Source organism: Brassica oleracea, chromosome C9 (genome assembly GCF_000695525.1).
Source record: "Brassica oleracea var. oleracea cultivar TO1000 chromosome C9, BOL, whole genome shotgun sequence".
Lineage (NCBI taxonomy): Eukaryota > Viridiplantae > Streptophyta > Magnoliopsida > Brassicales > Brassicaceae > Brassica > Brassica oleracea.
This window is the reverse complement of record NC_027756.1, coordinates 40,898,294-40,910,100: the sequence shown is the minus strand read 5'-3', so window position 1 is coordinate 40,910,100 and position 11,807 is coordinate 40,898,294. Positions and strand designations below refer to the sequence as shown.

Genomic DNA, 11,807 nt, shown 5'->3' with positions numbered 1-11,807 from the left:
AGCAGCAGTTTTCTCATCCGACACTTCGATGATGATCTCGTCTGCTAGACACAACAAAATTGTTGAGAACGCCTTCTCTTCTAGAGTCTCCAAATCAGCTGCTTCAGATTTCTTTTCTGGCAATGGTCCCCAGATGCTTTGTTGCTTCAACAAGGCCTGCATCTTAATCTGCCAAAGACTGAAGCTATTTCTCCCATCAAACTTGTCGATCTTCGCTCTTATTCCAGACATTTTCTCACTAGATCCCAACCCGAAGCTCTGATACCAGTTTGTTGTAACAATTGTGAGAAGGAACAGATGCGGAAACAGATGAATAAAAGCGATGTAACTACGACACGGATATTTAACGTGGTTCACCCCTAGGGCTACATCCACGGGCAAAGAGAGATCTTATTATTGGAGACGATATTGAGCTTACAGAGTGCAAGTTTAAGGTTACTTTGAATACAAGATATATATAGTAACATCTCGCATCTAAAACCCTAGACTAAACGGACTCATGGGCTTAAGCCCACGTTCAGATGTAACATCCATAATAACTTGATGCAACGCTCTTGATGCAACCGAGTCGGTATGATGTACGTGATGTAACATCCATCGCCTAGATGTAACATCCAGATTCAAGGCATATCAACAGTTATCAAGAAATCAGAAGGTTTATCTAAATTGGCCTATTTCAAAATCGTTACAAACTTTTGAATGAGAATGTCGGGCTGTTGTGTTTCTATTCCTCTCTTCAGTGGGCCTAAGCCTAAAGCCCATAACAAAGAGGTTGCGTGTATCGGGCCTGCAGAGTTAACAAGAGCTCGAGCCCATGACGTCTAGGGCATTACGCTTTACACCTGAGTATAAAACAGGAGCTTGCTTTTACTTGAAGACGACAGAATCAGATAGAAGATTGTGGTGATCAGGTGGTTACAGATTGTCTTGGTTGAGAGATCGTCTGAGCATACCTGATAAGTGGAGCAGTCGGTTGATAAGAACTAAGAGTGTTAGTTATTGGTCTTGCTACGGTCTTGTAGTAGCTTGACTATCATCTCTTGTATTACTCTCTTTATACTTGAGATAGTGAATTGGAAGCGTAGTTCTTCCCCCAGACGTACCGCAAGGGAACTGGGTAACCAAAGCTTTGTGTCTTGTCTCCTATACAACAAACAAACAAATCGTATCAAGGTCAATTGATCAAGCATTAGCTAGACAAATCTAGCTAAGGAACTAAGGTTTAAGACAATCAATACAATCTAAAACCTTACAAGTGGTATCAGAGCATCAGGGGAAGCTAAAGGAACGGTTTCAGTTTCTTATCTGCGAGTGGTGCACCCTAAATCTAACCTGAGGTGTTGTTGGTCTCACAGTTGAGTTATGAGAACAATGCAGAACACTAAAGTCAAGATTGATGTTGAGAAGTTTGATGGAAAAGGAGACTTTGGCATGTGGAAATTCAAGATGCTAATGCAACTTGAGAACGCTGACCTAGATAGTGTAATTACTGAAGAAGACACAAGCTCTAAGTCAGAGAAAGATAAGGATGCTGAAACGGAGACAAAACCTGGTGTGTCTCCAGAAGGTCTAACTCGGAAAGAGATGGACAAGCGTGCTAAGAACATGATCTGTGCTAGTCTAAGTAATCTGGTGCTGAGAAAGGTTATGAAACAGACTACAGCACTAGGGGTCTGGAGAGCATTAGAGAAGGACTATCAAACAAAGACCTTACCAAACAGAATCTACTTGAAGCAAAGGTTTGCTAGTTTCAGAATGGAAGAGCAACGAAGTGTAGAAGAAAACCTTGATGTATTCTTGAGGTTAGTAGATGATTTGGAGAGCTTAAATATCACAGTTAGTGGTGAAGATCAAGCTATAAAGGTTCTGTCAAGCTTGCCTAAACAGTTTGATTCTCTAGTGCATACCCTCAAGTACGGAAATGGAAAAGAAACTCTAACTCTGCAGGAAGTTACTACATCTGCATACGCCAAGGAAGTTGAGCTGAAAGAAGCTGGACTAATCGGTAAAGCAAAGTCTAAAGCAGAAGGACTGGTAGTAGGCAGAGGGAAATCTGAGACTAAGACTCATGGCCAAGGGAAAGGGAGGTCCAAGAGCAAAAACAACAGGTCTAAGCCACGACCTAAAGGACCAGGAAAACCCAGAGAATGCTGGACATGCGGTAAAGAGGGCCATTACAAGCGAGATTGTCCAGATAAGAAGAACTGGTAAGAAGACGAATCTGCAAATATAGCCAAGATAAAGAGCTACCTATGATCTTAACAGTGAGCCTTCAAGATCCAATGAGAGAATGGGTTATGGACTCCGGATGTACTTTCCATATCACGCCAGAGAGAGATGTTTTGTTTGACTTCAAAGAAATCGATGGAGGAAAAGTTCTAATGGGTAATAACACCCAATGTGAAGTCAAAGGTATTGGGAAAATAAATATCATAAACTCTGAAGGAGTTCCGGTTATTTTAAGCGATGTGAGATACATGCCTTCTATGGGCAGAAACCTAATCTCCTACGGCCAGCTGGAGAAGAACGGTTGCAAATATGAAGGAAAAGATTTCACTATCACATTCTATCGAGAAGGGAAGAAAGTGTTATCCGAAAAATATCAAGATGGATTATATTATCTACAAGGTTCTATTATCAAAGGTGAAGTTGATGTGGTTAGAACAGAAACGAACCTTACAAACAGATGTCATTCTAGATTGGGACACATGAGCCTAAAGAACATGAATCTCCTGGTTAAGGGAGGTTATTTTAATTCTAAAGAGGTGCACACTTTGGATTTCTGTGAAAAATGTGTCTTTGGTAAAGCTCACAAGCAAAGTTTCCCTGAAGGAAAGCACACATCGAAGGAGAAGCTGGAATACGTGCATAGTGATCTTTGGGTCTCAGTTTCAAATGAGCCAAGCTTATCTGGTTGCAGGTATTTTCTCACTTTCATTGATGACTACTCTAGAAAAGTCTGGATAAGATTTTTGAGAAGCAAAGATGAAGTTTACGAGAATTTTTCTGAATGGAAGTCTCTTGTGGAAAATACTACTAAGCAGAAGATAAAATATTTTCGAACAGATAATGGCCTTGAGTTCTGCAATATTAAGATGGATAATCTATGTCAAGAGTCTGGAATTAAAAGGCACAAGACGTGTACTTACACCCCACAAAAAAATGGGGTGGCTGAGAGGATGAATCGAACTAAAGCTGAGAAGATAAGATGTATGTTGGCAGAGTCTGGATTAGAAAAATCGTTTTGGGCTGAAGCAGCGTGTACTGCAGTATATCTTATAAATCGATCTCCTAATGCTTCATTAAAGTTCAAGATTCCAGAAGAGTTATGGACTGGTTCTAAGGTTAACTACAGTCACTTGAGACAGTTCGGTTGTGTGGCATATGTTCACATAACACAGGACAAGATGAGTCCTAGAGCTGTCAAAGGGATTTTCGTGAGATATCCTCAAGGAGTCAAAGGTTATAGAGTGTGGATACCTGAAGATGGTAAGTGCTCTAACAACAGAAATGTTGTGTTTGATGAGGATAAGCTCTATCATGATTCGGAAAAGAAAATTGAGAAACCAAAGAAAACAATGAAAGTGACGTTTAGAACTGAACTGATACAAGGACCATCAACTCCAGGCTCTACTGGTCAAGGTGGAGTTGCTTCTGATAATATAGTTTCTACTAGTCAAGGTGGAGCAGATTCAGAACAAGAAAGCTCAAAGTCCTCAAGTGGTTCAGACGAGGATGAAGATTCTGAAGAATAAGACTTGGAACAAACTGCACATCTAGACCTAGATGAATATGTATTAGCGAGAGATAGAGATCGAAGAGTGATCAGGCTCCCATCCAGATACGAAGATGGAGACTCTGTCATTGCTTATGCACTGGCCTGTGCTACCATCATTGAGCTGGATGAGCCGAGAACAGTTGCAGAGGCTAAACGAAGTAAGCACTGGAAGAAGTGGAAAGAGGCTATGACAGAAGAGAAAATATCTCTCGACAAGAATGACACATATAAATTGGTTCCAAGACCAGAAAAGCAAAGAGTAATCGGTTGTAAATAAATCTATAAATATAAAGAGGGGATTCCAGGTATCGAAGATCCTAGATTCAAAGCTCGTCTAGTGGGAAAGGGTTACACTCAAGTTGAAGGGATAGACTATAATGAGATATTTGCACCTGTGGTGAAACATGTGTCAATAAGGATCATGCTATCTATCGTGGTGAACTATGATTTGGAATTAGAACAGCTTGATGTGAAAACAACTTTTCTACATGGAGTTCTTGATGAAGAAATCTATATGGAACAACCTGAGGAATTTATAGAATGGGGAAAAGAGGGAATGGTGTGCCTTCTAAAGAAATCCCTATACGGACTTAAACAGTCCCCAAGACAGTGGAACCAAAAGTTTAATGAGTTCATGAAGTCTCAGGGATTTACACGCTGTTCTAAGGATCCGTGTGTCTACAATAAAAGTACGACTGTGGAGAATATGATCTACTTATTACTCTATGTTGATGATATGCTCGTGGCAGCTAAAGACATTGGAAAAATAAACAGTCTTAAGAAGAATTTTAACAAGATATTTGAGATGAAAGATCTTGGACCAGCATCAAGAATTCTTGGAATGGATATCAGAAGAGATAGAAAGAATGGAGAGCTAAAACTTTCACAGGAAAAATACATCAAGCAAGTTCTAAGAACATTCAACTTGGAAAAGAGTATAGCAGTCGTGACACCTAGCAACCCTCTGTTTAAACTAAGAAGTCTAAGACCTGAAGAGACAGAAACAGAGAGAGATGCGATGGATACAGTTCCCTATGCAAGCGCAATAGGGAGCTTGATGTACGCAATGGTCGGCTCAAGACCAGATTTGGGATATTACATAGGAGTGGTAAGTAGGTTCATGGAAAATCCAGGAAGGAGTCACTGGGAAGCTGTAAAATGGATCCTAAAATATTTAAATGGTGCTTCTAATGTGTGTCTAACATTTACTAAATCAGAGGAGTTTGATATAGAAGGTTTTTCAGATTCGGACTACTCTGCGTACTTAGACAAAAGAAGATCCGTGTCAGCTTATGTGTTCAGAGTTGGTGGCAATACGGTCAGTTGGAGATCATGTCTACAACAAGTAGCTGCCCTATCTACTACTGAAGCAGAGTACATGGCCCTAGCTGAAGCTACTAAAGAAGGCATCTGGCTAAAGGCAATATGCGAAGAACTAGGATTCAAAACAGATGCATTCAAACTAAACTGTGACTCACAGAGTGCAATATGCTTTGCAAAATACAGTGTGCATCATGACAGAACTAAACACATTGCAAGGATATATCATTTCATACGAGACATTGTGGAGGAGGGTTCAGTCAAGGTTCAAAAGGTTCACACTACAGAGAATGCAGCAGATATGTTGACAAAAAGTTTACCTGGAAAGAGTTTCGAGAAGTGTCTCGGACTTCTCAAGGTAATCCGGTAGTCAGCTTGAAGCATCCCGAGGTTCCTAGTTAGTTGATTGAAGGACCTCGCAAAAGGGATATAAACAGATACAGAGGTTGATCAGTATCGGTAAGAGGAAATCAACACAAATCCTGTTTTGAATGGTCAAATTTGAAAGAGGCTTAATCTACGGTTTCAGAAGATTAACATATTATTAATGGCGATTACGGATTCAGACGGATTTAACAGTTTTATAAGTGATCTGAGCGGTCAAGTTTGAAACTTAACAGTTAACTAATGGTTTGCTACAAAGAAGCTTACCTTGCGAATCTGAAGGATTGTAGGAGCACGAAGGTCTTGAAGTCTTTATCAGCTGCAGAGGAAACAAAGACATTAAGATACTTCGTGAGTTATTAAATCACAGATAAGGAAACTAAAAGGAGTCTAGATTATTACCTATTGATTGTATGATAGCAGGGGGCTTCTGATGAGGACACACGAAAGGGGGATTAGTCGACGAATCTCGTTTCCTTTCGCAATGCCTTCAGGGAACAGAAGCAAAGTCATCTTGTTGGAAAAGACAATCAGGCACATGTAAGGGTATCTACAGTGAAGCAGATCAGTTATCGGTCGCCGGAGGTGACAGTTGGAAGTCGCGAATCTAAAGAAAAGAGCCAGCTGAAACAGTTCACATCACCAGTTGCATGAGTGATGAGACGCTCAGGAAAGAAAAAGTGAGTACTCAGAAGAGTTATAGAGGCGAATCGGTAGAGATTCACCGGTGATAAGTTCCGTTTTGAGAGAGAGAGAGAGAGACAGGGAGTCGGCAAAGAAAGAGACTGAGGAGGTTTCGCGAAGACTCGGACAGAGACAAAGGTGGAGTTTGTCGGGCTGTTGTCTCTATTCCTCTCTTCAGTGGGCCTAAGCCTAAAGCCCATAACAAAGAGGTTGAGTGTATCGGGCCTGCAGAGTTAACAAGAGCTCGAGCCCATGACGTCTAGGGCATTACGCTTTACACCTTAGTTACTTGGAGACGATGGAATCAGATAGAAGATTGTGGTGATCAGGTGGTTACAGATTGTCTTGGTTGAGAGATCGTCTGAGCATACCTGATAAGTGAAGCAGTCGGTATAAGAACTAAGAGTGTTAGTTCTTGGTCTTGCTACGGTCTTGTAGTAGCTTGACTATCATATCTTGTATTACTCTCTTTATACTTGAGATAGTGAATTGGAAGCGTAGTTCTTCCCCCAGACGTACCGCAAGGGAACTAGATAACCAAAGTTTTGTGTCTTGTCTCCTATACAACAAACAAACAAATCGTATCAAGGTCAATTGATCAAGTATTAGCTAAAAAAATCTAGCTAAGGAACTAAGGTTTAAGACGATCAATACAATCTAAAATCTTACAGAGAAAGCTAAAGTGAGCTTTGATAAGACCAAACAAGATGTCAAAAAAAAAGATAAGCCAAACAAATAAATATGGTAGCTGACGCTTTCGATTTCTTCACGCTAATAAATTTCAAATACTTTTTGTATAAACTGATATATATATATATATATATATATTGAATAATTAAAGAAAATTACTAATAGAAAAGTTAAAAAAAATAACAAAAATTAAACTTACCTTTATATTGTACACTTTTATTATTTGACTCTTTTTAATGTGTTTTATCTTTTATCCTCCTCTCTTTTAGATTACTTGTGCGTTAGAAAAAAATTCCGTAGTTTTGGAAGTGTGTCAACAACTATTCACTTATAGCTAGCTGTAGTCCGTAGATTAACCGATTAACAAAGAAACACAACTTCTTAGATTTTATATGTACATGTGTAAATTATAATACATGTGGGGGTCAAAATTAAGTTGTTCCAGAAAGATTGATATCAAATTATTAAGACGTGGGACTATATTTCTTGTAAGAAAACAATCAAAATTATTCATGTCTCCCAAATAATTGTACTTTCATCTCTGAAAAGAAGGACACACTTTTCATCTTTTTGTTTTCTATTGATAAACAATATATTACTAGATGGTAACCTATTCGCATGCAAGGAAAGAATCTTCTTATACTAACGTTTGTTCATTAAATGGTTTTAACATTTTGTACACTACAATTTTTATCGATTGTAAAATGGCGAATGCAAATGTTGGTCTCAAATGTATCATCGTAGTTGAAGAGTTAACGTACAACTGATTTTAATTATTTTTAAAACTTCATTTGCACAAAAAGAAATTATAGTTTTTCGGCTGACAAAAATTACAAAATGACAAAAGAGGATTAGATTTTCTGCTATCAATTTGCTTACTATTGACTCTGCATAAGTGATTTCATTTTCTACCTCTATAAAATTGTGCTTTCGTTTTCGTTTCTGTTTCATTGATATGAGTTTTATTTTTTCTTTTAACTTCTTATGTGAATTCGGTGAATTGCATAAGTATCAATTTAAAAAGATGGACATATGTAAATATTAGTTTCACTCTAGATACATATCTAAGAATCAAAAATTTGAAGAAAATCACCTACAAACTCTATTCACAGGTTAGTGTTCAAATCTAATATATCAACCCGTTATATAATATAAGTGAAGACTCGAAATATAAATGTTTGTCTAGTATATGTTCACAACTTCGGTCTAAAATCATATAATTCTAAGAACAACAAAACAAATTATTTATTTTATTATCTTACGCTTTTGAGGTTTAGTTACTTAAGCGTATATCGATAAAAATATATATAAAACTTTACCATTCTAATATATGTAAACTATGCATAAACTAATAACTGTTTGATTTATTAAATGATAAACCAGAAAACTTATAATAAATAGTTTAATTCTCTCATTCTTACAATTATAATAGCTAGTTAGGATATTAGGGAGAAACAAATATTAGACGAATGATCAAATCTTTCACTATTCGAACAAACTCAAAAAGAGGTGATTGAAATCCTTTCATGATCTCCTATATATTAAAAAAAGCATTACAACATTTGATGTATCTACGTGTTATCACCACAACGATTATTCTAATCTTTAGAGAAATAGGTTGGTCCATCTAAATATTTAATAATTTTTTTATTAAACTAACCATAAATTAATTTTTGATGTCTCAATAATTTCCTTGAATAAAAATTACGGAATTTCCTAATGAGACTAGTATATATAACAATTAATGATTTTGGATAATAAAGGTTTGATACAAATTAGTGTATTTTCTATCATTTTTAACTTTAAATTATTAAAATAAATTAAATAACAACATTAACCATATAATAAAATTTATATTTTTCCGTATATGTTATATTTTGAATATTTTAAAAAGTCTCACATAGAAACTTTTATGATCCATGATTTAAATTTTTTTTATGACAAGATACAAATGATTACAAAATCGTGTAAGTAGGAAGTCTAACTTAATAAATATTAATATTAATATATATATATACATATATTTACATGTTTATATTAATATATTTTAAATTAAACTATATACCATAGAAAATACATAAATATTTTAATTTTGAAATTTGCTTTGAACTATTTTTTTTTGATAAAAGCTTTGAACAAATGCTGACAATTTAATATTTAAATTTTAAAACTTTTACTGATTTTTTTATAAAAAATTTATAAATTACTAAAACTTTTAAACATCGCACAATGAAATTTTTGTTATTAGTGATTTAAAATTTTTATTATAAAAAGATACAAATCATCAAAAAAACTAATGAGTAGAACGCATCATTTAACCCTCATATATCTATGTATATATTATTTAAATTTATTATATACAAATATAAAATAGAAAAATTATTTTTTTGGATTAATAACATTTATTTACGTATTCATTAATTATCTACGTAATAGTTACTGACTTTTTAATTACCCAATATATATATATATATATATATATATATATATATATATTATTTTATAATATATAAAAGAACATAATACGTGAAAATAATTTATATATACAATGTTCATCATGCGCAAGGCGCGAGTCTTAACTAGTATTTCATTAAAAGCTTATTAGGAATAAAAATCAAGATTAAAATATTTAATCTGAATGAAATAATATATATATATATATATATAATGTTTTCAATATTAAAAATCACTTTGATTTGAAGAACTGTATTTTTCGGATTGTCAGGATCATATAATATATTAGAAACCACCTACTTAAAAAACAATTTATATACATAAAAGTATATACATTATAGTAAGCACATAAATTAAAATCAATACATTTTGTTTATTTACAGTCATATTTTTGGTAAATAAATAAAAAAAAATTATTTACTTTATAAGGTATATAATTAAACTTTAGTGATATTGACATATATATATATATATATAGTATATTTTAATATAAATATTTATTACTGAAACTTTTTACTCATATGATTTCATTAACTTTTGTATATTTGCTGTAACAAAAATTTAAAATGTTAATCACAAAACTTTTAATATGAGATTTATCAATACAAATTTTAAAATTAAAATATTAAGATCTCAATAATATTTCATTGCAAATTTTGAAATTAGCATTGTTATATATTTTTATATGGTATATAATTTAATTTTAAATGATATTAATATATATATATATAAATAATATGAATATCTATTAATGAGACTTCATATTCATATGATATATGATCATTTTTATCTTGATTGAAAAAAAAAATTAAACCTTTGATCAAAAATTTTCGTTGTGAATTTTTTACATTTTTAGTAATTTATAGTCGTTTTACAAAATCTATTATATAACTATTATATCTTAATCTCTATCATTGATGGTAAAATAATCCCAATAGATTAAAGTTCAGTTGGATAATCTAACAGTGTTTATTATGCCAATCATAACAGTGTTTATTATGCCAATCATAACAGTGATTGTTCTTTTGTTCTTTTTATTTAAACACTATTGTTCTTTTTATTTAATTTTACCATCAATGATAGAGATTAAGATATAATAGTTATATTTAATGAGTCCACTTATATTTAATGTGTGTCTATATAATGGAACATTTATATATTAAAAACTTACAAAGCAAACAATGTTCTGACAAAGATTCCAACCAAATCCCACTCCTTCATTAATCTATTGGGATTATTTTCACTACTAAATATAACTATTATATCTTAATCTCTATCATTGATGGTAAAATTAAATAAAAAGAACAATAGTGCGGAAATGAGGACGTAACGCAAGTGATTGGAATAGACAAAACATTTTAAGTGATTGGAGATGGAATTATCGTTCTCCTTGACGTGTACCTCTGAGTGGAAGCTGACGCTGAGAAATGGACCCTTTAGTCAATTATCTATTCAAATATTTCCAACAAATCATTATTCTGTTAGATATATATTCATACGAATAGTACGAAATTTCGCACGGCGACAAGAATAAACACAACAAACATTCCTTTCAAATTCACTGCCAGGAAACCTCGAGAAGATGTATGGCTTGGAATAATTTTTCCACGTAACAAATAAAATAGCACTTATTTTCAGAATTTAAAGAAATATAGTATCATAATAGAGGAATGATAAAATCAGTTGCAAAAAAAATAATAATAGAGGAATGATTTACCGTAAAAATAATATATAGAAAATAGTTTGTAGTTTTTTCTCGAGCAAAAACAGATACTACTTTGAGTGAATTTGGGTGATCAAAATGTTCTTTTTTTTTTTGAGCAACGATCAAAATGTTCTGTTGTTCACAATCACATGGTTTCCGCTATATGTGGGAATGTGAGTGAATTTGCTGTGAATAACATCAAAATATAGAAAATCCAAAAATGCTTGCAACTACAGATTTGTCATTTGAATGATTTATATAGGACGAATTTGATTTTTTAAAATGTGAAAATAAAAGATTACTGGTGATTATGCTGGTTTAGATAGATAAGTTTTAATGTGAGTAGCGGAAAATAATTTCCTGTCAAAATTTTAAAATTTTCTACTGTTAGTTGGTACTAGTTGCTAATTCTGTTTGGGTACCGGAAAAATGTAGTCAGTGTTATGAAATAACTTATAATTTATAGTATCGGGAAATTTAAATAAGAGTAGAATTCAATACCCGTATGAAGCAAATAACACTTAATATGAGAGAAAGAGTTTATTATAAGGAAGAAGAAGAAGATGTAATTGTGTACAAAAGAGTGAGATGAGTGATGGTATTTATAGTGAGCAACAATACATAAAATATCAAAGATGGTGCTTGATTTGGTAAATGAGTGGGTGATCATAGTGCTTGATGAGTAGATGATCATAGTGCTTGATGAGTAGATGATCATAGTGCTTGAGTTGGTAAAGGAGTGGAGGATCATTTCAAAGTTTATCTTATAACACTCCCCTTTGATCATCCATT

The 11,807-nt window shown here is 33.6% G+C and overlaps 1 protein-coding gene across 1 annotated transcript in view; it reads right to left on the bottom strand.

Annotated features, from left to right (window-relative positions):
- Window positions 1-5,745: 5,745 nt before the first annotated feature.
- Window positions 5,746-11,807, bottom strand: part of LOC106315016 (probable serine/threonine-protein kinase At5g41260) — an 8,414-nt gene continuing 2,352 nt past the window's right edge. Inside the window, exons 6-7 of the mRNA XM_013752797.1 lie at window positions 5,885-5,970; window positions 5,746-5,801 (exon numbers count right to left, since the gene is read on the bottom strand). Coding sequence (XP_013608251.1) covers window positions 5,746-5,801; window positions 5,885-5,970 — 142 coding nt within the window. The remainder of the gene's footprint in view (window positions 5,802-5,884; window positions 5,971-11,807) is intronic.